At 32.9% G+C, this 27624-nt stretch overlaps 2 protein-coding genes and 3 pseudogenes across 2 annotated transcripts; all 5 read left to right on the top strand.

The window, feature by feature from the left end:
- The first annotated feature begins 1887 nt into the window (after positions 1–1887).
- Positions 1888–5071, top strand: LOC116116234 (annotated as a pseudogene).
- Positions 5072–10729: 5658 nt separating this feature from the next.
- LOC116116240 (endochitinase EP3-like) lies at positions 10730–12104 on the top strand. The gene is made up of 2 exons (XM_031402335.1): positions 10730–11196; positions 11540–12104. Exons 1-2 carry the CDS (start codon positions 10770–10772, stop codon positions 11941–11943), a joined length of 831 nt encoding a protein of 276 aa, XP_031258195.1. The 5' UTR covers positions 10730–10769; the 3' UTR covers positions 11944–12104.
- A 1069-nt stretch (positions 12105–13173) lies between these two features.
- Positions 13174–18406, top strand: LOC116116235 (annotated as a pseudogene).
- A 992-nt stretch (positions 18407–19398) lies between these two features.
- LOC116116236 lies at positions 19399–22413 on the top strand (annotated as a pseudogene).
- Positions 22414–26058: 3645 nt separating this feature from the next.
- Positions 26059–27190, top strand: LOC116116220 (endochitinase EP3-like). Its single transcript, XM_031402315.1, has 2 exons — positions 26059–26390; positions 26597–27190. The coding sequence occupies exons 1-2, from the start codon at positions 26096–26098 to the stop codon at positions 26986–26988; spliced, it is 687 nt and encodes a 228-aa protein (XP_031258175.1). The 5' UTR covers positions 26059–26095; the 3' UTR covers positions 26989–27190.
- Positions 27191–27624: the final 434 nt, after the last annotated feature.

Genomic DNA, 27624 nt, shown 5'->3' on the forward strand with positions numbered 1-27624 from the left:
ATGGCATATATTTTTAGACCAAAGGTGATTTGATTCTGGAAGCCTAGTTCTTGCTTTATGGTTATTTGCTTCGACACGATTTTTAGATCCTTCTTCAGATTGGAAAATGACAGAAGATTTGTTTTAGCTCCACAGCTTTGTTTTAAAAATCAGACCGGATTGGTCGGTTGGATCGGGACCTGGTAGCTTCTTCGGTCTGGTTCAGGTCTTAGGGGGTTTTTGTAATATTTCAAAATTATAAGGGTTAACTTGTAATTTTATAGGGATGTTTTGGAGATATGTCAAAAGTTTAGGGATTAATCGGTAACTTTTTGGGACATATTTTAAATAAATAAAAAATTTCGGGATTAATTTGAACTTTTTTAGGAGAATTTTTGTAATATATTAAAATGTAAGGGATTAATATGTAATTTTTTAAAAATAAAATTGTTGTTGACGTCATCGGTCCAATCGGTCAGTCCAATCGGTTGGACTGGTTGACCTGTGACCCGGGCAGCAAAACGGGTTGCCCTTCGGTCCGGGTTTTAAAATAATGTTCACAGACGACAGATCTGACTTTAATCTCCAATATGTTATAAAATAACATCTCGGATATCTGTTGGTAGGAACGAGAACAAATCAAACTATAATATTTATCATGTCACCTATACAACTGACAGTTGATATAAATCGTTTTTTCCACAATGCATATGTAGGAAGCCTTTTTTTTTTTTTTTCTCTAGTATTTATTAGTGTATTTGCTCTTTCTTCCCTCTTTCTTCTTTTTATAGTCGAGATAGTTGCACGTAATGATAGATCATAGCCATGTTATTAAAAGCTTGTGATAAGAACGGGTTTCGTTATATTGCCCGAAAATAATATTCTAAAGCTTTTGTATGTTATATTATGTTATGCCTAAAAAGTTACGTTTATGTCATCTCAATAAATGTCTTTTTGTACTAGCTGTCAAGCTCATACCTCTTCAAAGATATTCATATCAACCTTATCTCATTTCAAGAGATGAGCGAATGAGAGCTCTTTATGTGTCAAGACAACTTGTAAAACATTCATTATATTGATCTCAAAGATATATAAATTGACACTTCTCTTTACGAAAGGAGAGGCTGGGCATATGAGAGTTAGACATATATTTGAGCTTCATTATTTCTCTGTGTAAGCAAAGTATCTCTTCATCTTTGTATGTCTTACGGGCAATATCATAAAAATAGTCAGTGAATAATAAAATAACAGTGGATGTAGGATTTGCTTTAAGCATTCGAACCATTATAAAAACCTCTTTTTTCAGCCTATTATTTATGTTTTCTGTAACATATATAATCTCAGCACTGTATTTAAATCTCATAGATCAATTGCGTGTAATTTCTAAGACTTTCTTAGCATTTTGCACATGCGAGTTGTTGGCGTCTAAAATCAAGCGTCAACATATTACCATAAATTAAAACGGATTAGATTAAAATAAATTATATAGAAGACTTTCTCGTATTATACACTTACAAACAAGCTTATCCATTATATGAGACACTTGGAATCCTAGGAGAAATGCCTTCAAAACTAAGTTAATTTAGAATTACAAGAGGCTACATTGTTGACTAGCTCAATTCCAGCTAAGAAAAAAAAAAGAAAGAATTACCTGAAAGTCTATTGTTCCCATCTTTTAACTAGTCTTCATTCGACAAAGAAAAAAATTATCTTCTTTCAAACAGAGATAGAAACAGAGCCACTTTTCACTTCCTGTTTCCAAATGTAAAGCACAAGTCCTAGCCATGGAATTTTTAGGATTTGTTATTCAACTTGTCAAAAGAAATTATGTGGAGAAAAGATAGCAAACGCCACTTGATTACAAGACCTTTCAGTCTTTTTCTAGTTAATGACTGATTGTGTATACATTACGGACATTTTGTCTTAGCCCGTGAGTTTTTTTACTAATTTTCTTTTGTATATATATATATTATGAATATATATTATGATGAAAATATATGTTGGAATTCTTTCTATTAATTTGTTAAATAGAGCTCAGGAATTTTCTTCGGTTTTGCTTCTTTTTTTTTTTTTTTTTTTTTTTTTAAATTTTTTCATTAACTTTAAGCACACTTGATGGAACTTGAGATTGTCGAGTAGCAAAATGATTAAGGCCGATGAAAACTTTAGGCACAGGAAGACTGGGTTATGAGTTTATGTTTTACCCACTGTGGTTGAAGAACTTAAATGTAATATATTTTGGTTTGCGTACTGGTGGTCTTTTCTTCAACTGCTGAGCTTTGAGTTTTGTGAATGCTGCAATTTTGTTAAGTGATCTGTTTTCTGTACTGTTGATTATGGTTGAACTCTACTTCATATGGTTTTCTTTAATGGGATATTTTATCTTTTTGCTTACAGGACTTCAACACTTCCTGCATTCTTTGTTTTTGGAAAGACCCCCATCAATGTACCCAATTGTGTGGAGAATCTATCAAAGAATGCTTTGGCAAATGAAAAACTATTTTGGTATGATTCTTTATGCGAGTTCCAATCTTTTTTATTCTGAGTGGACTTTCACTTTTATATGCAAAACAGGTGTCAGAGATGAAAATCAATGTGTTTCTTTCTAGTCCACATTTTAAATAGCATACTTTTTCTTTAGTTGTATTGAAATATTGCCTGAACAGCCTATACTTCTTTGTGTAATATTATGGTTTCTTTAAAGTGCAGGTCCTTTATGGGCTGGAGTACGCACATGCAATACCTCATATTAGAGAAGCCACTGAAAGAAGCATTGAGCTCTGATGTGTCGGACCTAAATTAGAAATCAATTATGCTAATGTTATGTGTAAGTTATAAATCCATCTGAAAATCATAAAAGTATAAATGAGCAGCTAGGGCTCTCCTGCTGATGATATTTCTGGTGCAGTAACTGGTACGAGGTATGCATTGGTGGCTTGACCTGGAATATTCCAGAGGGACATAAAATGGAGGACTACTTGCTTTTCTGGATTGGCTCTGACAATTCAGCTTTTGCAATGTCGTATTGACATTTAACAGTTCTGAAATAGGTAGATAATTTCTGTTTTTGTCATGAAACTTTTGCCAAATTTCTTTGATATTATTTTTTCATAATAACATCTCTCTCTCTCTCTCTCCTCTCTCTCTCCACTTTTTGTTTACTCTTCTGAATACTTTGACATAGAAAAAAAGCTGCTGCTTTACATTAATTAAATTCAGCAAAAATGTGGTGCACATCCTCATGTCTTCTGTTTAGCTGGCATTGATTCTTTCATTATTTACCTTGCATGTGGCTGAACTTGATAATGATTTTTTTTCCCTCTTCAATGGTTTTTGTTTGATGTGGGTAAGTGCTGGTTTTAGTCAGATATGACGCAGCAGAGGAGCGCTTGGTGACAGATGTATCTCACGGTTAAGAATTCTAAGCGTAGGTACTATTTGCAACAATTTCATCTTCCCCTAACCAACTTTACCTGTTATTTCTTGTGTTGCTGAAATTAATCCTATATTTTTATGTGAGAAATTAGATACATAATCTATCTCTACTTCTTTTATATTATTTATTTATTTTTTTTGCATTATTGTGTGATTCACTGTGTCAGCAACAATTCTTTCAGATATACTTGGTGGAGAAAGCAAAGGATGCTAACATTATTGGAATTTTGGTTGGAACTCTTGGTGTTGGTATGTTGAATTTCTATGATTCTTTAGTCTTTCATATGTTGCAAACAAATTGTGTAAGAATTGAACCATGGGCTTCTAAGTTTATGTTGTGCACAGCTGGCTAGGTAAATGTATATAGAGTAGTACTCGGGTCAATTTCATTGCTAATATTGTAATTTTGCTTCTTTGTTCATGTGCTTTTAATTGATTCTCTAAATAATCCTGAGAATGAAATAGTTGGCAATACCCAAGAACACTAGCAAAATAAAACTCGACTTGAGTCACAATTTCATTATTTGTACATTTAAGAAGTAGACAGTCTTCTTAGTGGACATTGTTAAAGTTAAAATTGATTTTGCTGTACTATAATATGTTCTTCTCAATTTTTTCTTGGTTTTAAACTTCATTTATGCTTAGGGTTTAATCGCAACTTCGATTAGTATCATGAGGTAGAGAAATAATTTTGCTACTATTTGATGAGCTGGTTACCTTGATATGATTCATCAGATGAAAGAGTTGATCACCAAAGCAGGGAAAAAGACCTATACTTTTGCTATGGGAAGACCAAACCCTGCAAAACTTGCAAACTTTCCTGAGGTAAGTCTTAATAGATGCACGCAGAGTGTCTGCCTCCGTGTTAAGAAAGTTATATTGTTAGTAATGACAAGTAATATATGTGGCAGTGCGATGTTTTCATTACTGTTTCTTGCGCTCAAACTGCTCTTTTGGATAGCAAAGAGTTCTTTGCTCCAGTTATAACCCCATTTGAAGCCATGCTGGCTTTCGGCAGGTACTGTATAAGATTCCTTTCTTCTCACCAGTTGCTGGAGTTCTTTGTTGTTTAATATAGCTTTTTCTTAATACCTAGAAGCACCATCTATTCATGATATAGATTCAAGTAATTACCCCTGAATTTTGGTTTCATGTTTTCATCCTTGGATTTTAAAGTTCAAATTTTATTTTTTTCTCTTTAGAGGCGTCAATGGACAGGAGCATATGTGATGGAATTTAGGGATTTGATTAGTTCTTCACCAGTTGAAGTAAGGAATCAGGCAGAAGAAGCAAGGTTTTCCTTCATTAGAGTGTAGATATGTGGAAGATACTGACCAGCAAGGTACGTGTCTCACATTTTGTTGAGGCTTTGAGATGGAAAGATTTGACTGTTCAGTGCAACACTAGGTTTCTAAATTCATTGAAGATTCCAGTAGACAATCTTATTTTTGTAAGTTTTGCATTTCTGAAAACTTTTGTGTTGTTTCAGAAACATTCAATGATGAGCAAGGTGAGGAAGGAGCTCTTGCTCTAGTAACTGCAGCAGAGAAGCTCTGCAATTGCGTGATGGAAATGTTAATCATCTCGTCAAGGGGACAGCTAAATCTGGAGCAGAGTTTTTCTTAGTCGATCTTATCATGGTCTTGAAATAATGTGAATTGTGATGAATAATTGTTTGTGTTTTGGTTTTAATTGATGAATTTTATGTGAATTGTGATGAATTGATTGAATTCAAGTGTTGCCTAGAGATTACAGGTTATGAGTTACATTGGACACAAATGAATGAATAATCAGAATTTGTTAGGGGTATATTTGTAAACTTTTAAAGTATTTTTGTCATTTTTTAAACTAATAGGGGGGTAATTGATTTTTTATAGGGTACCCAGGAAAGGAACCAGAACCTGTATTTTAGTTTCCGGTTTCTTGAATTGAAGAACCTGTACTGTGCGGTTTCAGTTTTGGTTTCTTTTTTTAGGAACCTGTACTGTGCGGTTCTAGTTCTGGTTCTCTCGGAAAGTGCAAGGTACCTAGAACCGCTCACCTCTAGACTCAGTAAGGGTGTTTTTATTAATTTTTAAATTTTTTAGGGATATTTGAAATTAATAAACTTAAGAGGTCTAAAAATAATTAAAAAAATATAGTAATATTTTTTAAATAACGTGCTAAATAATATTTGGGAAATAAGATTGGGAATATAATCAGAAATAGATAACCAAACGCACTAATGGTTATTTTCGTCTGTTTGAAGATTAATTGATTACAAATACCCGAATAATTCAAACTTTGATAATTTACAAAACCCCTTTCTCTCAAGCAGTTCCGCTCTTCTCAGCTTTCAGGCAGAGACTTGCGTTTGAGAAAGAGAGAGAGAGTGGCGACTGTTCGGACATGGAGTTTGAATCCAATTTCGAAATTGCCACCACCGCCGATTTCATATACAGCAGAAAGTTCACCAGAGTCGCTTTGCAGGTAACTCATAGTTGAATTTTATTTATTTATTTATTTATTCATCCTTCTTTACTAAACCCTATCAAAACCTCTCGCGCGTAATTTTTGAAAATAAAAATTAAATGTTTTCCCAATTAAAATAAGGGTAAAATATTGTCAATTGAGCCAGTTCGTCATGTTATGCTTTGAAGTATTGAGCTTTCTTAATTGAAGAATGAAAATTTGTTATTTTTATTGCTTTTTTCTGATATAATTTTCTCGCCAACCAAGCGGAGAAATTTTCTTTTTTCCTTTCTTTAAACAAATACAATAACGTCACAAACATGTGTAAAGTATAATTATTTCTTATATTTGAGTTTCTGTATCGAATTAATTCTAAATGTGTAATGCATGCAAAATGTTATATTCGTTGGATATTTGTAACTGTTCATTTTTGTACATGATTTTAATGCTATTTTATTGGGCGGCTTTATATCTTTTATAACTTGAGACGTGGTGATTCTGACGAGAATGCTGAACATATGAAGCCCAACTTTTGGTTTTGTAAATTATAAATTGTCTGATAAGATATCGTGTTGTTTACATTGAGTAAATTTTTGATCGTGTGAGCAAAAATTTATGTGAAAATGTAAGTGCATTACGATTATTATAAGTGTAACGTATTCATAAGAATTTTTTTTTTGGTTATAGTTCCCGGATAATTTATTGAAGGATGCAACAAGAGTAGTGCGTGCTCTGAAGGCCAAACTTTTGTCTTTGAGAGATTCTGGGGAGGAACATAATGGGGATAACAATGATGTTGGATTGTATGTGATGGCAGATACAACTTATGGAAGTTGTTGTGTTGATGAGGTCGGAGCATCTCATATTAATGCTGNCACGGCAAATAAAACCAAATTTGAGTCACCCCTTTAAAAGTTGTCACATGGATAGAAGCAAGTCCACAAATGTAATAGAAGGGGTTGCTGGAAAGGTTTTTTGCCTGGTTAGTTAATACAGGTACGGTAAAAAAACGGTACATAAATTATATGGGTATAAAATGGTAAATAGTAAAAAATATGTTTATAAAAATTCGGTCATAAATTTAGATACGGAAAAAATACGATACGGTTATATACGGGTTTAATACGGTGCATTATCAATAATACGTTTTGAAAAATACGGTAATATCAATCTTAGTTTTAACACTTTTATGGACTATCTGGTTAAAATCAACATAACATTTCAAATACAAAAGTATTCAATTTGATTGTATTTACAAGAACATAAAAGAAAAGTAGAGAACATCATCAAATACCTGATCAAATGCAAAGTATTTAATTAACTAATAACATAAATACACAATAAAGAATTTTTAATTAAAAATTCCTATAAAATATAAATTAACCAAAGTTTTTAAATTAAGTCATGAAGGGTCAATATAATTTATTTTCATTTATCAAGCTCTGTCTAGCATTTTCAGAATCTTGTAAAACAAATGTAAAGTGTTTGATGCTCATAATAGCTCAACCAATTGAGATTTATTATGAGAGGTTATAATATAATCAGTCTTTTAAGGGTTAGAATCTATATATTGCCAAAAACTATTATTTCCTGCACTGCAACGATTGTAGCTTTCCATGTGGTTCCAATTTCAAATTTGAGTTTGTGAAATAATTCAAAGAATTTATGGATATTAAAAAAGAAGAAAAGAAAATTAATCAGTCTCGTTTTGGTTTGATTAAAGATAATTTTTTGGGCCAAATGTCAACAAAGACAAAGCAAGATACTTGATATATATCCTCTCTCAAGTCTCTGTTACCTAAAGACAGGTTTCTCAATGAAATTAACCAGTAAAATTTTCAAAACTGTAAGACTTCGACACAAAACTTTGAGTAACCTGTGATAGAGATTAAAGTCTTGCCGTCCAACTACAAAGCTAATGATCATGTCTCTTATTATCGTGATAAGAAATGGTTTCCTGTTGTCATCTTACACTAAAAGACATTTGATTTAAACATAAAAATATATTTTATTAAAACCTATGAGTATTTGTCTTTACTGTTAGCACTGATATATAGTTAGAAGAAGGTTTAGATTTAAAAAATAAAAATAAAAGTTAATTAAGATAGAAAATACTGTTGATCAATAACTAGCTACAGACAATAAACTTTGACGGTGCGCAACAACTTTTGGAACTATCGGAGAAAGAACATTTGGCATTGACTAAGGACTTTTCCAAGTCTACGAAAAAAATAGAGATTTTGTATTCACATACAAAATCTACAACCACACCTTCCTTTCTTCCTATAAATATCACTCATTTTTCTCAAGACTGATTCAGAGTTCAAACTCTACAAAATGGCTCTTCGAAACTTTGTTGTATGGGAATAATTTGCCTTAGCAATTATTCCATCAATGTAATGTGTCAACAGTGTAATTGTAAGCCAGACGAGTGTTGTAGCAATCATGGTTACTGTGGCAAAGATAAAGACTATTGTGGCGACGGGTGCCAATCGGGCCTGTTACGCTAAGACAACAACGTCGTGGTGGCTGATATGTCACTTCTGAGTTCTTTGGAGGATCAAAAATCAAGTTCCAGCTTCCGGGGTTCCAGGGAAGAGCTTCTATACAAGAGATGCATTTCTGAAGGCTCTGAGTCTTATCCTCGATTTGGAAGAGGTGGTAGGGTTGGTGATTCCAAGCGTGAGATTGCAGCCTTTTTCGCTCATGTTGCTCATGAAACGAGAAGTAAGTTCTGCTTATCTACAAATTTCTATACTATCATGTACTTGTGTGGATTCTCGGTTGCAGTTAAGTTTTACGATTGAATGTTTAAATATAAATCTCAATAGCAAACACTTTCTGGATGAATTTAACACTGAAAGACAAAAATAATAGTTAACTTTTTCAAATAAAAATTGTAAAATTTTCTGTTTTAATATATTGCTGTTTTTGCAGGTATGTGCGCTATAGAAGAGGATAACAGGAAAAAAAGGATGTTGATGAGAGCAAGAAACAGTATCCATGTGTTCCAGGCAAGTTTACTACGGGCGGGGGCCACTTCAACTCAATCGAAATGAAAATTATGGAGCAGCTGGAAAAGCTTTACAATTTAATGGAATTAATTCTCCGGAATTGGTGGCTCGGAATCCTGTTTTGTCTTTCAAGACGGCCTTGTGGTTCTGGAGGCCAATGTTCACACAGTTTTAAGGAAAGGTTTTGGGGAGACAATCCGGAAGATTAATGGTCTAGAGAATGTAATGGCGCAGATACTCAGAGGGTTAAGCACCGTGTTGACCTTTACACACACCTATTGCAGAAATTTGGTGTTGATCCGGGCAGAATCTCTATTGCTAAGTTCTTAATTTCATCGCGAGTAATCTAATGCATGATGATAGTTAATGGACTCTTAATTTCATTAAGAGTTGTATCAAATAAAGAAAATAAATTTGAGGAGCTCATGTTGAGTTGCTGATTATATATATATATATATATTGCTTCTCGTAATAAAACAAAAAGAAGAGTAAATATTAAGGGTATTATCCTCGATCAAAATAGCTGAACCAGTTGAGATTGACATATGAGAGGTAAATTACTAAGTCAGCCTCCTGATAGTGATCATATGATAAACACTATGTTTCCAGTTTTCTAGAGATTGTGGTATATTTGATGAAAACTCCGACTTAAACTTAGATTTGCAAAACATTTGGTAATATACATTATTAAATAAAAAATAAAAATAAAAAAGAAGAAAAGAAAAAAGAGTAAACGACTTTTTCCACCCAAGGTCTGCTTAATGACCTTTCACCCAAGAAGTTTCAACACACTACTTTTCTACCCAGTTAAAATTTTGTATTACCCAAAGCCGATTTACGGTGAAAATTCTCTCATTGCCACATTTGAACATCTGATTACTTTCACAAAACCTCTTTCACCCCAACACTTGATTTTGCCAATTGCTGGTCATCGCAAAGTTAGAGTCCTATTCTTAGCCGTTTCTAACTGATTCCAGCGATAAATATTCATTCGATTACTATTCTATCCACCAGCTTTATTCTGCAAAACTTCTTACCTTGGCTTCTGGTAACTTGTCGAATGCCAGCAAAAAGTGAAGTGATTTTGGGTATTAAAAGAATATAAACATTGGGTGAGAAAGTGTATTTTGAAACTTGTTAGGTGAAAGTGTTATTAAGGAAAACCTTGGGTTGGGAAAAAGTATTTACTCAAAAAAAAAAAAAAAAAATAAATTTAATGCCTGTCGTTAAAAAGATAAATCCTCGCCCAATATAATTACACCTATCTATGTCAGGGGCAATAGCATAGAAAAATTGTGAACCAAAGACGAAACAATTTGACTGTCTTTCGTATCCTCTCCTCTCAAGTCTCTGTCATGACTCATGACAATAATGGAGGAAACATTAATTGCACCAAACTTTTTTTGGCTTCGAAATCGATCGATCAACACGGTTATATATACAACAACTAAGATTTAAAGTGTGAACTTCAAAATTTGGACATTTATTCTCATTCTCACGCATATTAAAATTTTATCATTTTTTATTGCTAAAAGACAAAAATCTTACACACAAAAATTCTCTCCCTCTATATATATATATATATATATGTTCGAATTAATTAAGGTTAGGAAAGAATCATGGTAAATAAAACACGTTATTAGAAGATAAACAAACTTTGACGATGGGAAACAACTTATGAACTCATCTATTGACTAAAGACCTTTCTAAGTCTGAAAATAAATACACGTTTTCTTCATTACGTAATAAAATCTACAACACCACCTTCCTTTCTCCTTCCTATTTCTTCTAGTCAACACAATCTACCAGAAAACTTCGCAAATTAATTATACTTTCATTACACTATAAATTAATTATATCTTTCTTCCATAGATCCAACTCTCTCTCAAAATGGCTCTTCTTAATCTGAAAAATTGTGATCTTCTTCTAACCTTTGTTGCAGTGGGAATTTTTCTTGCCTTAGTTATTATTCCTAAACAAGTAATCGGTCAATGTAATTGTGACCCTGGCCTCTGTTGTAGCCAATATGGTTACTGCGGCGAGGGCAATGACTTTTGCGGTGACGGCTGCCAATCGGGACCTTGTTATGCGAACACCAACGACGTCGTGGTGGCTGATATTGTGACCCCTGAGTTCTTTGATGGGATCAAGAATCAAGCTGCAGCTTCTTCAGATTGTCCTGGGAAAAGCTTCTACACAAGAGATGCATTTCTAAATGCTCTCAGTTCTTATCCTCGATTCGGTAGAGTCGGTAGCGTTGATGATTCCAAGCGTGAGATTGCAGCCTTTTTTGCTCATGTTACTCATGAAACTGGAAGTAAGTTCTATATATATATATATATATATTATTTATTTTACATATATATTTAATTAGAATGTCTGCATGCACTAAGATTTACTCTAGAGATTTATTTATATATTAGTGCGCATAAGTTGGGATTTTTTTTTTTAAAATAATGTGGATTTTTCACCTAAGAATTTTCTGTATACGTAGTTGTTAATGAGACAAATTTGTTAAGGGGGGGCTAGTGACCCCACTCAAAAGTTTCATAGATTTTGCTTAGTTTTTTTGTTTTGACTAGACTATAATTGTGTTAATGTTTCTAGATTTCACCCTGAACCTAATTGACCATGCACAAAAATATTACTTGTTTTTGCAGGTATGTGTGCTATAGAAGAGGACAGAAGGGATTATAACTCTTGTGATACTAGCAAACAACAGTATCCATGTACTCCAGGCAAGTTCTACTATGGGCGAGGGCCACTTCAGCTCACTGGAAATCAAAATTATGCAGAAGCCGGAAAAGCTCTACAATTCGAGGGTCTAAACTCTCCGGAACTGGTGGCTCAGGATCCCGTTTTGTCGTTCAAGACCGCCTTGTGGTTCTGGATGACCAATGTTCACTCAGTTTTAAGCCAAGGTTTTGGGGCAACAATCCAGAAGATTAATGGAGATCTTGAATGCAATAACAAAGAACCTGAAAAAGTTCAGAACCGTATTGGGTTCTACACTAATTATTGTCAGAAATTTGGTGTTGATCCTGGGCAGAATCTCTCTTGTTAGGTTCTTAATTTTGATAATTTCTTGAATAATTAATTTACCGGCATGTTGAATAATGTACACTTATTTTCATTAAGAGTTGTATCAAACAACTTGTTTGAGTAACCTCACTAGAGTAAATTAGATGAATTGAGATTGAATAAATTAAGGAGTTTATATATGAATTTGCTGATTCTACAATGTTTGGCTTTCTGATTATCTTTGTCCTCTTTCTCTCTCTCTCTCTATGCATTTTCAGAATCTTGTAAAACAACTGTAAAGTGTTTGATGCTCATAATAGCTCAACCAATTGAGATTTATTATATGAGAGGTTATAATATAATCAGTCTTTTAAGGGTTAGACATCTATATATGGCCAAAAACTATTATTTCCTGCACTGCAACGATTGAGCTTTCCATGTGGTTCCAATTTCAAATTTGAGTTTGTGAAATAATTCAAAGAATTTATGGATTATTAAAAAAAAGAAGAAAGAAAATTAATCAGTCTCGTTTTTGGTTTGAATAAGATAATTTTTGGCCAATATGTCAACCAAAGACAAAGCAGATACTTATATATATCCTCTCTCAAGTCTCTGTACCTAAAGACTAGGTTTCTCAATGAAATTTTAACCAGTAAATTTTCAAAACTTTGTAAAACTTCGACACAAAACTTTTGAGTAACCTGTGATAGATATTAAAGTCTTGCCGTCCAACTACAAAGCTAATGATTCATGTCTCTTATTTACTAGTGATAAGAAATGGTTTCCTGTGTCATCTTACACTAAAAGACAATTTGATTTAAACATAAAAATATTATTTTTATTTAAACCTTGAGTATTTGTCTTTTACTGTTAGCACTGATATATAGTTAGAAGAGGTTTAGATTTAAAAAAATAAAATAAAAGTTAATTAAGATTAGAAAATACTGTTGATCAATAACTAACTACAGACAATAAACTTTGACGGTGCGGCAACAACTTTTGGAACTATCGGAAAGAACATTTGGCTATTGACTAGAGACTTTTCCAAGTCTACGAAAAAAATAGAGATTTTGTATTCATCACATACAAATCTACAACCACACCTTCCTTTCCTTCCTATAATACACTCTTTCTCAAGACTGCATTCAGAGTTCAAACTCTATCAAAATGGCTCTTCGAAACTTTGTTGTATGGGAATATTCTTGCCTTAGCAATTATTCCCATGTAATGTATGTGTCAACAGTGTATTGTAGCCAGACGAGTGTGTAGCAACATGGTTACTGTGGCAAATAAAGACTATTGTGGCGACGGGTGCCAATCGGGACCTTGTTACGCTAAGACCAACAACGTGTGGTGGCTGATATTGTCACTTCTGAGTTCTTTGATGGATCAAAAATCAAGTTCCAGCTCTCGGTGTTCCAGGAAGAGTTCTATACAAGAGATGCATTCTGAAGCTCTGAGCTCTTATCCTCGATTTGGAAGAGTTGGTAGTGTTGGTGATTCCGCGTGAGATTGCAGCCTTTTTCGCTCATGTTGCTCATGAAACGAGAAGTAAGTTCTTGCTTATCTCAAATTTCTATACTCATCGTTTACTGTGTTGGATTCTCGGTTGCAGTTAAGTTTTACGATTGAATGTTTAATATAAATCTCAATAGCAAACACTTTCTGGATGATTTAACACTGAAAGACAAAAATAATTAGTTAACTTTTTCAAATTAAATTGTAAAATTTCTTTTAATATTTATTGCTTGTTTTTGCAGGTAGTGCGCTAGAGAAGAGGATAACAGGAAAGGTATTGTGATGAGAGCAAGAAACAGTATCCATGTGTTCCAGGCAAGTTCTACTACGGGCGGGGGCCACTTCAACTCATGGAAATGAAAATTATGGAGCAGCTGGAAAAGCTTTACAATTTAATGGACTTAATTCTCCGGAATTGGTGGCTCGGAATCCTGTTTTGTCTTTCAGACGGCCTTGGTTCTGGACGGCCAATGTTCACCAGTTTTAAGGAAAGGTTTTGGGGAGACAATCCGGAAGATTAATGGTCTTAGAGAATGTAATGGCGCAGATACTCAGAGGGTTAAGCACCGTGTTGACCTTTACACACCTATTGCCAGAAATTTGGTGTTGGTCCGGGCAGAATCTCTATTGCTAAGTTCTTAATTTCATCGCTAGATTAATCACTGGCATGATGAATAGTAATGGACTCTTAATTTCATTAAGAGTTGTATCAAAATAAAGAAAAATTTGGAGGACTCATGTTTGAGTTTGCTGATTATATATATATATATATTGCTTCTCGTAAAAAAAAACAAAAAGAGAGTAATTATTAAGGGTATATCCTCGATCAATAGCTGAACCAGTTGAGATTGATATGAGAGGTAAATTACTAAGTCAGCCTCCTGAAGTGAATATATGATTAAAGCACTATTTTCCAGTTTTCTAGAGATTTGTATATTTTGATGAAAACTCGACTTTAAACTTAGATTTGCAAAACTATTTGGTAATATACAATTATTAAATAAAAAAAAAAAAAGAAAGAAAAGAAAAAAGAGTAAACGACTTTTTCCCACCCAAGGTCTGCCTTATGACCTTCCCACCCAGAAGTTTCAACACATCACTTTTCACCCAAAGTTAAAATTTGTTATTAACCCAAGCCGATTTTACGGGAAAATCCTCTCATTGCCACCATTTGAACTCTGATCTACTTTCTACAAAACCTCTTTCACCCCACACCTTGATTCTTGCAATTGCTGGTCATCGCAAAGTTAGAGCTTCCTATTCTTAGCCGATCTAACGATTCCACGATAAATATTCATTCGATTACTACTATTCTATCCACCAGCCTTTATTCTGCAAAACTTCTTACCTTGGCTTTGGTAACTGTCGAATGCCAGCCAAAAAGTGAAGTGTATTTTGGGTATTAAAAGAATATAACATTGGGTGAGAAAGTAGTATTTTGAAACTTGTTAGGTGAAAGTGTTTTAAGGAAACCTTGGGTTGGGAAAAAGTATTTACTCAAAAAAAAAAAAAAAAAATAAATTTAATTAGCCTTGTCGTTAAAAAGTAATATCCTGGCCCAATATAATTACACCTATCTATGTCAGGGGCATAGCATAGAAAAATTGTGAACCAAAGCGAAACAAATTTGACTGTCTTTCTGTATCCTCTCCTCTCAATTCTCTGTCATGACTCATGACAATAATGGAGGAAACTTAATTGCACCAAACTTTTTTTTGGCTTCGAAATCGATCGATCAACACGCAAATAAAACCAAATTTGATCACCCTTTAAAAGTTGTCACATGGATAGAAGCAGTCCACAAATGTAATAGAAGGGGTTGCTGGAAAGGTTTTTTGCCTGGTTAGTTTACAGGTACGGTAAAAAACGGTACATAAATTATATGGGTTAAAATGGTAAAGTAGAAAAATATGTTTATAAAAATTCGGTCATAAATTTAGATACGGAAAAAAATACGATACGGTTATATCGGTTTAATACGGTCACATTATCAATAATACGTTTTGAAAAATACGGTAATATCAATCTTAGTTTTAACACTTTTATGGACTATCTGGTTAAAATCAACATAACATTTCAAATACAAAAGTATTCAATTTGATTGTATTTACAAGAACATAAAAGAAAATAGAGAACATCATCAATACCTGATCAAATGCAAAGTATTTAATTAACTAATAACATAAATACACAAAAAGAATTTTTAATAAATTCCTATAAATATAAATTAACCAAAGTTTTAAATTAAGTCATGAAGGGTCAATATAATTTATTTCATTTATCAGTTTTGAATTCTACAACACACATGCATGAAGTGAGGGTTTAATTAAAAGGAATAAAAAATTCCTATTTTTCTGTATTGAAATTTGACTATTTACAACCTATACTCTGATAGAAATGATACGACACCGTATCTATTAGAATAATCAATAATCAATATTCAATTATTTCATTTTTTTACTCTCTTTCTCCTTTTCCTAATTTATTAAGATTAGTTTTTCTCTTTCTCTTTCACTCTCCCCCCACACTGTTTCTCTTCCGATAATTAAAAAACTTTTTTTTTCTCTCTAAACAAACACTCACACTTTGCACACTCTCTGAAACTCCCATTCTCCAAAACGAACACACTCTTCATACTTCTCTTCCTCTCCATGAAGAACTCACGCTGAACCAAAACGATACAAGTGTAAAGTGTGTACCTTGAAGTCCCGAACTTGAAGTTGAAGCCTGGAAGAAGAGAATAAGAGATGAAGAAAGCTGAAAACATGAAGAACAGAGGAAGAACAGCTGAAAAGAACTGAACTGAGGAAGAAGATTGCTGCTGAACTGCCGAAATTTGAAGAAGAACGACTGAAACGAACCAGTGAAGTGTGAACCAGATCTGTTTCTGTTTTAATTTTTTGTATAAACCACCAAAAACACGTAGTTTTGGGGGTGTGAGGTTATATTTTTTTTTTCAATAATTCGCGAATTATTCGCTAATAATTCTCGAATTATACGCGAATTATACGGTATATATACTATACGCGAATTATAAGGCAGATTTTACAAAATTCGGATATCGAGTATTATACGCGAATTATACGCTGTTCGTATAATTCGCGTATAATACGCGTTTACTAACTAGGGTTTTTTGTACCATATATGTATTATTTTATTAAATTTTCCTTATTGAATTTAAACTATCTGTATCTATTTTTTTTTTTCCTTTTCCTTTCATATAGCTCTCTTCTGGGTTAAAATTCCTGATTCCTTATTTTTCTTTAAGTCTAGATCTTTGGTAACTGTAAGTATAATCTCAAATCAAACATTCACATCATATAGAGTTCTTTTTTTTAAGACAAACAAATTCTATTATTATAGAAAAAAAAAAAAAGAATAAGGGATTATGATGTCATGCCCTTGTTTTCTTTTTTATTTTATTTATTGTAATTTAAGCTTTTGCAATTATTCTTCTTATTTAATGCATTTTCAGATTCTTTCCTTTTTTTTTTTTTTTAATCATTTTTTTTTATTATATCAGCCATATTTAAGAGGAAAGACTCATCTGAGTCCTCACATATTTCTCCTACTCGGTGTCATCTTTTTTTTTTTGTTTTTTTCCCTTTAATTACCTGTCAATAATAATAGTGATCTTGTTAATTTCTCTCAAAGTGAACGTTAGTTATATGGACTGCATTTAAAGTCCGCTGAAAATCCAATGGAAATTAATTTGCATGGAATTCCCAACAACAACAACTACCCTTTTTTTTCCTTGTTTCCGAAGAGTTGAAGAATCAAATATTTTGGCCCCTTATCGAAGCTCTGATACCATGTTGAGATTTGAGAGAAAATGACGTTGAACGAATTAAGAGAAGAAGAAGAAAATTTTCTCATTCATATCACATGATTCTGTACAGCTTTTATATATATATAATATAATATATATGCATTTATTCTTGAGCTGACTAAGCTCCATGCATTTATTCAGGCCAACTTGTCCTTCAACATCCTTCCCCACTCTCTCTGCTCTTTACACATCTCCCTCAAATGGCTCTACTAAATCTAAGAAAAGATTACTAAGCTTTGTTCTAGTGGGAATTATCTTGCTAGCAATTATTCCCAGCAATGTAATGTGTCAACAGTGTAATTGTGCCCAGGCTTATGCTGTAGCAAGTATGGTTACTGTGGCACGGTCAACAGTATTGTGGCGAGGGCTGCCAAGCCGGGCCTTGTACCGCTACTACGAATGGTGTTGTGGTGGCGAATATTGTGACGCCGGAGTTCTTTGGCGGGATCAAGAATCAAGCTGCCCCAACTTCCTGGGAAGAGCTCTCTATAACGAGATGCATTTCTGAATGCTCTCAGTTCTTTTCCTCAGTTCGGAAAAACTGGTTCTGCTGATGACTCTAAGCGTGAGATTGCAGCATTTTTCGCTCATGTAACACATGAAACTGGAAGTAAGTTCTTGATTTGCGTCAACACATATTTTCTTTGCATATATCACTCTGTGGAACATATTTTCTTTTAGTATTTATTAGCATCAACTAACATTGCTTGTTTTTGCAGGTATGTGCGCAATAGAAGAGAATAACAGGCAAAATAACTATTGTGAGAACGATCCACAGTATCCCTGTGCTCCAGGCAAGTTCTACTACGGCCGAGGTCCAATTCAACTCACTGGAAACCGCAACTACGGAGCTGCCGGAAAGGCTCTCGGATTCGATGGACTTCACTCTCCTGAAACGGTGGCCAAGGATCCTGTTTTATCTTTTAAGACTGCCTTGTGGTTCTGGATGAACAATGTCCACTCAGTTTTAAACCAAGGCTTTGGGGCTACAATCCGGAGGATTAATGGTGCTCGTGAGTGTGATGGCAAAGAACCTGCCAAGGTTCAGGCTCGTATTCGGTATTACACTGATTATTGTAGGAAATTTGGTGTTGATCCTGGCCAGAATCTCAATTGTTAGGTTCCTCACCACTAAATTTACCGGTATAAAGAATAATGTACTCTTATCATGAAAAAAGTTATTCATGAACAACTTAATAAAGTGTTTTGAGTATTCTAATAATCTGCTGAGATTTCATGCTCATAAGACTGTATTAATGGTTATTTATAAATCTCAGATATTAGACGAGTTTAGGAGTAAATATATCTGTAAAAAGCAATGCTTCTCGCAACACAAGGACTTCTGAGAAGGTCATCCATCCTAATATTGGTTTAAGTTACCAATTACAATAATATTATTCCCTGTCAAGCATGACTAATTTCGGATTTAGTCAGGTTTGGATTAACATAAACGGCATTTCCTTTTGATTATAATTGGAAATATAACGAGTATAATGATCCTTTATATTCAAAGATAACTTAGGTGATATTTTAATTCCTGAATACTATTTCTTGTCAAGACTATTTGATAGTGTTAATTAGCTAATAAATCATAACCGTTGGTCTTCTAGGATCTCTTGTGAATTTAATTTTTCAACGAACAAGACATGGACTAGGACCCATAGTCTTCTGAATCTAATGAAATTTACTTAGCCATGTGCGTGAAATTAATTGCGTGGAAAGAAAAAAAGGAAACGGAAGACAAATTCGGGAAATTTCTTAACCAATTGACGCTAACATCATTGACTTATCAACCATTGAATTTCTTCCAAGAGTACTAATGAAGGCACATAAAAGTTAACTGAAAAGTTCATTCCAGGAAATGTAGTCATAAAAAATCTCTTGAATTTAAATTGTAAGACTAATATATAACAAATCTATAAACTCATGCATGCTATATGATTTTTCTTTTTTAAAAGTCACTTATTATATATTATAGTTGTTACAATGAATACATAGTTTGCTTTCTCTCAAAATGGTTCTTAATGTGAGAAAATTAGGTATTCCAAGCTATGTTCTACTGGAAATATTTCTTGCCTTGGCAATTATTCCTAGCAATGTAATGTGTCAACAATGTAATTAGGGGTGAGCGATTCCAGGTACCCTGCAAGTATGGGTACTGTGGCACAGGTCAACAGTATATTGGCGAGGGCTGCCAAGCCGGGCCGTTACCGCTACTACGAATGGTGTTGTGGTGGCGAATATTGTGAGCCGGAGTTCTTTGGCGGGATCAAGAATCAAGCTGCCCCAACTTGTCCTGGGAAGAGCTCTATACACGATATTATTGTGAGAGGTAAATTACTAAGTCAGCCTCCTGATAGTGAATCATATGATTAAACACTATGATTTCCAGTTTTCTAGAGATTGTGGTATATTTGATGAAAACTCCGACTTTAAACTTAGATTTGCAAAACAAATTTGGTAATGTACAATTATTAAAAAAAAAAAAAAAAAAGAAAAGAAAAAAGAGTAAACTTTTTCCCACCCAAGGTCTGCCTTAATAACCTGTCCACCCAAGAAGTTTCAACACATCACTTTTCCACCCAAAGTTAAAATTTTGTTACTACTCAAAGCCAATTTTAGAGACGAAAATTCTCTTCGTTGCCACCATTTGAATCTCTGGTCTATTTTCTACAAAACCTCTTTGACCCCAACACCTGATTCCTTGTAAATTGTTGGTCATCACAAAGTTAAAATTTTCTATTCTTAGCCGATTTCTAACTGATTCTGACGACAAATATTCATTCGATTACCACTATTCTATCCACCGGCCTTTACTCTGTAAAACTTCTTTTACCTTGGCTTTTGGTAACTTGTCGAATGCCAGTAAAAAAAGTAAAGTGTATTTTAGGTATAAAAGAACATATATATTGGGTGAGAAAATAGTATTTTGAACTTTGTTAGGTGACTGTTATTAAGGAAAACCTTGGGTTGGGAAAAAGTGTTTACTCAATAATAATAATAACTAATTAGCCTGATCATTATAAAGATAATTTCCTGACCCAATATAATTACACCTATCTATATCAAGGGCAATAGTATAGAAAAATTGTGAACCAAAGACGAAACAAATTTGACTCTCTCTCTATCCTCTCCTTTCAAGTCTCTGTCATGACTCATGACAATAAAAGTTACTTATGATAATGGAGGAAACATTAATTGCACCTCACTTTTTTTGTCTTCGAAATCGATCGATCAACACGGCAAATAAAACCAAATTTGAGTCACCCCTTTAAAAGTTGTCACATGGATAGAAGCAAGTCCACAAATGTAATAGAAGGGGTTGCTGGAAAGGTTAAAATTTTGTTGCATAATAATATGTATTATTCTATTAAAATAATATGTATGGCTCTCTTCTTGGTTAAGAATTCCTGATTCCTTATTTTTCTTTAAGTCTAGATCTTTGGTATTTAAGGGATTTTTCATGTAACTGTAAGTAATGTATAATCTCAAATCAAACAATTCACATCATATAGAGTTCTTTTTTTTAAGACAAACAAATTCTATTAATTATTAGAAGAAAAAAAAGAAAATAGTATAAGGGATTATATGTCATGCCCTTGTATTTCTTTTTTATTTTATTTTATTTTATTGTAATTTAAGCTTTTGCAATTATTCTTTGTATTTAATGCATTTTCAGGTTCTTTCCTTTTTTTTTTAATCATTTTTTTTTTTATTATAATCAGCCATATTTAAGAGGAAAGACTCAGCAGTCGTCACATAGTTTCTCCTATCTCGGTGTCATCCTTTTTTTTCCCCTTTAATTACCTGTCAATAATAATAGTCGATCTTGTATTAATTTTCTCTCAAAGTGAACGTTAGTTATATGGACTGGACATTTAAAGTCAGCTGAAAATCCAATGGAAATTAATTTGCATTGAATTCACACAAATATCTACAACTACCCTTTCTTTTTCCTTGCTTCCTTCCCCGCTCTCTCAGCTGCATTTACACATCTCCCTCAAAATGGCTCTACTAAATCTAAGAAAAGATTTACCAAGCTTTGTTCTAGTGGGAATTATTCTTGCCTTAGCAATTATTCCCAGCAATGTAATGTGTCAACAGTGTAATTGTGCCCCAGGCTTATGCGTAGAAGTTATGTTAATGTGGCACAGGTCAACAGTATTGCGGCGAGGGCTGCCAAGCCGGGCCTTGTACCGCTACTACGAATGGTGTTGTGGTGGCGAATATTGTGACGCCGGAGTTCTTTGGCGGGATCAAGAATCAAGCTGCCCAAATTGTCCTGGGAAGAGCTTCTATACACGAGATGCATTCTTGAATGCTCTCAGTTCTTTTCCTCATCGGAAAAAACTGGTTTGCTGATGACTCTAAGCGTGAGATTGCAGCATTTTCGCTCATGTAACACATGAAACTGGAAGTAAGTTCTTGATTTGCGTCAACACATATTTTCTTTGCATATATCACTCGTGGAACATATTTCTTTAGTATTTATTAGCATCAACTAACATTGCTTGTTTTTGCAGGTATGTGCGCAATAGAAGAGAATAACAGGCAAAATAACTATTGTGAGAACGATCCACAGTATCCCTGTGCTCCAGGCAAGTTCTACTACGGCCGAGGTCCAATTCAACCACTGAAACCGCAACTACGGAGCTGCCGGAAAGGCCCGGATTGATGGACTTCACTCTCCTGAAACGGTGGCCAAGGATCCTGTTTTATCCTTTAAGACTGCCTTGTGGTTCTGGATGAACAATGTCCACTCAGTTTTAAACCAAGGCTTTGGGGCTACAATCCGGAGGATTAATGGTGCTCGTGAGTGTGATGGCAAAGAACCTGCCAAGGTTCACGGCTCGTATTCGGTAATACACTGATTATTGTAGGAAATTTGGTGTTGATCCTGGCCCGAATCTCAATGTAGGTTCCTCACCACTAAATTTACCGGATAAAGAATAATGTATCTTATCATGAAAAAGTTTTCATGAACAACTTAATAAAGTGTTTTGAGTATTCTAATAATCTGCTGAGATTTCATGCTCATAAGACTGTATTAATGTTTATTATAAATCTCAGATATTAGACGAGTTTAGGAGTAAATATATCTGTAAAAAGCAATGCTTCTCGCAACACAGGACTTCTGAGAAGGTCATCCATCCTAATATTGGTTAAGTACAAATTACAATAATATTATTCCCTGTCAGCATGACTAATTTCGGATTTAGTCAGGTTTGGATTAACATAAACGGCATTTCTTTTGATTATAATGGAAATATAACGAGCATAATGTCCTTATATTCAAGATAACTTAGGTGATATTTTAATTCCTGAATACTATTTCTCGTCAAGACTATTTGATAGTGTTAATTAGCTATAATAATCAACCGTTGGTCTTCTAGGATCTCGTGAATTTAATTTTGAACGAACAAGACATGGACTAGGACCCATAGTCTCTGAATCTAATGAAATTTACTTAGCCATGTGCGTGAAATTAATTGCGTGGAAAGAAAAAAGGAAACGGAAGACAAATTCGGGAAATTTCTTAACCAATTGACGCTAACATCATGACTTATCAACCATTGAATTTCTTCCAAGAGTACTAATGAAGGCACATAAAGTTAACCGAAAAGTTCATTCCAGGAAATGTAGTCATAAAAATCTCTTGAATTTAAATTGTAAGACTAATATATAACAAATCTATAAACTCATGCATGCTATATGATTTTCTTTTTTAAAAGTCATTATTATATTATAGTTGTTACAATGAATACATAGTTTGCTTTCTTCAAAATGGTTCTTAATGTGAGAAAATGGTATTCAAGCTATGTTCTACTGGAAATATTTCTGCCTTGGCAATATTCCTAGCAATGTATGTGTCAACAATGTAATTAGGGGTGAGCGATTCCAGGTACCCTGCATTTTTTGAGAGAAGATCGGAACCGGAAAATAGCACAGTGTAGGTTCCCAAAAAAAGGAATCGGAATCAGAACCGGAACCCAAAATGCAGGTTCCGGTTCCTTTCCCGGGTATCCTATAAAAATCAATTACCCCTAGTATAGTTAAAAAATGATAAAAATATCTTAAAAGTTTACAAATACACCCCTAACAAATTTTGATTACTCATTTATGGTGCCAATGTAACTCATAAATCATCTCTAGACAACACTTGAATTCAATCAATTCCATAATAGTAAAATTCTCAATTAAAACCAAGACACAAACATATTCATCTGTAAATTGTTAATTTAATGTTATAAATTGTTAATGTTATATGTAATTAATAATATTGTAATTAATTAATTAATTAATTAATTAATTATAATATAATATATAATTAATAAGTAATCATACTATTCATGTATAATAAATGTATAATAATTAAATTTTTAATATTTAATTAATATTGTACTAATGTTTATAATGTGAATGTTATAATTAATTAAATTTAATCATTTAATTAAGTATTGTGCTAATGTTTATGTAGTAAATTAGTAATTACTAATGTTTATAATATAAATCATAATAATTAAGTAATCATTAATTATGTAATGTTAAATTAATTATGTAATCATACTATAATGTAATGTTATAATGAATTAAGTAATTATACTATAAATCTTTAATGTAATATATTAATTAATTGAATTTTAATCATTTAATTAAATATTATACTAATATTTGTAATGAAATGTTATAATAATTATAGAATTAAGTAATATCTATAAATCATAAGTAATGCTATAATTATTAAATTCAATTATTATTAAGTAATATACTAAATGTTAAGTCAATTAATTAAGTATTAATCCATTAATGTAATGCTATAATTAATTATACTATAAATCAATTAAGTAATACTATAAAATTATAATTAATTAAGTAATCATTTAACTATAATGTAATGTTATAATTGATTAAGTATGATATTTAACTAGTAATTAAATTTATTAATGTTTATCAATTTATCATATATAATTAATTAATTTCTAATTTACTATAAATATACTTAGAACTTGATAATTGAAGTAAATAACTAAATATATTATTATTCAATCAAATATACTATTTTATTCAAAAATGATTCTTCATTTTCATGTAATTTAAGGAGACGTTAACATAAGCGGCATTTCCTTTTTGATTTTAATTGGAAATATAACGAGTATAATGATCCTTTATATTCAAAGATAACTTAGGGTGATATTTCAATTCCTGAATACTATTTCTTGTCAAGACTATTTGATAGTGTTAATTAGGTAATAAATCATAACCGTTGGTTTTCTAGGATCTCTTGTAAATTTAATTTTTCAACGAACAAGACTTGGACAAGGACCCATAGTCTTCTGAATCTAATGAAATTTATTTAGCCATGTGCATGAAATTAATTGCGTGGAAAGAGAAAAAGGAAATGGAAGACAGATTCGGGAAATTTCTTAACCAATTGACGCTAATATCATTGACTTATCAACCATCATTGAATTTCTTCCAACAGTACTAATGAAGGCACATAAAAGTTAACTGAAAAAGTCCATTCCAGGAAATGTTGTCATAAAAAATCTCTTGAATTTAAATTGTAAGACTCATATATAACAAATCTGTAAAAAGCAAGGTTTTTTTTTTTTTTTTTTTTTTGTACAAAAAGGTATAACACGAGAACTTATCAGGAGATTATCGATCGTAATATTGTTTGAAGTTACCCATCACAATATTAATCCGTATCAAGCATGACTGATTTTGGATTTATTAAGGTTTTGACTAATATTAATGGCATCTCCTTTTGATTTTAATTAGAAATATAACGAGTATAATAACACCTTATATTGAGTTTTATCTCTATTGAATTAGTTTTAACATTGACTGATAATTTTGCAAAGGCTTCAACGTTTTAAAGGGCCTCAGCACCTAAAATTATTGGAAATATTTAATTAAGTTAAAAGTTTTAACTTAGTTGATATATATTAGGTAAGAAATCATAACCGTTGGTTTTCCAGGATCTCTCCTATGATTAATTTTTCAGAAAACGAGACATGTTGGTGAAAGTTAGTCATGTGCATGAAATTAATTGCGTGGAAAAAATCAACCATTGAATTTCTTCCAGATGAAGGCACATAGACGTACACCGGAAAGTTCAATCGAGGAAATGTTGTCATAAAAATTCTCTTGTATTTAAAATGTAAAATTTATTATAATATTGTAATATATAACAAATCTATAAGCTCATGCATGCTATATTAATTTTTTTTTTTTTTTAAAAAAAAAATCACCTATTATAATAGTTGTATTAAAAAAAATATAGATGTGTAATTAATATAATATATTAAACTTAATTATTAAAATCTCACCGACCAATTAAAACCTCTAATTCTTTGTTTCATTATTCTTTTTTCTTTACAACTATTTGGAAGACCATAAGTTACAGAGACTCGCCTTCTTAAATATATAGAAATCTGTATTGATTTCACATTATCGGAATCTAACGACTGTGAGTGGGGGTGTTTTTATCATTTTGTAAAATTTTTATATGTTAGGATATTTAGTAAATTAGCAAACCTAGAAGGGTGTTTTTGTTAATTTTTAAATTCTACTTCATTATTCTCACCCAATTCTAAAAATATCAAAAATTATACCCAAAATAACAAAACAAACGGACCCACCACATACCCTTTGTTTACGTTGCCTTTTCTTCCTGTGTTCACAACTTGACATTAACTCAACCGGCCCGTAGACTTACAAGGAGACCCGTGATCAACACGATACAGCTGAAAATTTTGCAGCATAATTATATACACACTGGTTATACTATAAATAGCTTGCTCTCTCAATTGCATTTGCACACATTATCATTATCTCTCTCAAAATGGCTCTTAATCTGAGAAAATTACGTCTTTCAAGCTTTGTTCTAGTGGGAATAATTTTTGCCTCAGCAATTATTTCCGCTACTAGTGTTGATGTGGGTAGTATTGTGACTCCTGAGTTCTTTGATGGGATCAAGAATCAAGCCGCACCAGATTGTCCAGGGAAGAGCTTTTACACGAGAGATGTGTTTCTGAATGTTCTTGATCAATATCCTGAGTTTGGCCAAACTGGTTCGGATGATGATTCTAAGCGTGAGATAGCTGCATTTTTTGCTCATGTTACTCATGAAACTGGAAGTAAGTTCTTCATTTAGCTTTAATTCATATTTGCTATATGTATTAATTACTCTTTAATGTGGATGTCTCCATATTTTTCAAATTGCAGTTCGAGTTTAATATGGATGTCGATTAATGCTTTACTAACGAAAGGAAACAAAATTTTAGCCTGAATATTATGTATTTAATTAACCATGCACAAAATTGTTTGTTTTTTTATTTTACAGGTTTGTGCAAAATAGAAGAGGACAACAAGGAAGTCTACTGTAATGACCCTAACTATGCTTGCATTCCAGGAAAGTCATACTATGGGCGAGGACCAATTCAACTCACTGGAAATGGTAATTACAAAACGGCTGGAGATGCTCTACAATTCGATGGACTAAACTCTCCTGAAAAGGTAGCCCAAGATCCTGTTCTATCTTTCAGAACTGCCTTGTGGTACTGGAAGACCAATGTTCACTCAGTTGTAAACAACGGTTTTGGGGCAACAATCAAGGCGATTAATCCTACTGAATGTGGTGGCGGAAACGCTCCTGAGGTTCAGAGTCGTATTCAGTATTACAAAGAATATTGCACCAAATTTGGTGTTGATCCTGGCCAGAATCTCTCTTGTTAGGTTCTTGCACCAGTTGAATTACTAGTATATAGAGAATAAAAAGAGTTGCTTCATGAACAACTTAATTAATTGTTTGAGTACCCTTATAGCCTTCTGAAGGTTATATGTATCTGGGAATATGTTAATGCTTATTTACACATGCAGATCTTGTTTTACCTTTATTAGAAGATATATATGTGAAAAGTGTTTTGATTTGATATCATTTCTCGCACAAAGAGTGTAACACAAGGACTTCCTAAGAGGTCAATTACTGGAGTATTAATCGCTCCCGCTTAAGCACTTAGAAGGGATTCCGGTGGAAACCAGTGCTTTTGGCTCGCTTTAACTATTCCAGTGATTATTGTAATAAATTTGGGGTTGATCCTGGGTGGAATATCTCTCTCCTGCGGTCCTGTTAATGTACTATTGTGTAGGGTGGGCATGAAATCCGAATCCTGATCCAACCCAATTGTTCATTCGGATCGGTTTTCCAACTCTAAAAGACTAAAATAAATTTTAAATACATAAAACCGAAAATATCGGTTTGGTTTTCAAGTTGACATAAAAACCCGAAATATCCGACCGATTAATTATGCTGTAATTATTAATGTGATATATGAGTGGTTTATGAGGCAATTGTTTACAAGAAGCTATTGA

Source organism: Pistacia vera, unplaced genomic scaffold (assembly GCF_008641045.1).
Source record: "Pistacia vera cultivar Batoury unplaced genomic scaffold, PisVer_v2 Contig767, whole genome shotgun sequence".
Taxonomy (NCBI): Eukaryota; Viridiplantae; Streptophyta; class Magnoliopsida; order Sapindales; family Anacardiaceae; genus Pistacia; species Pistacia vera.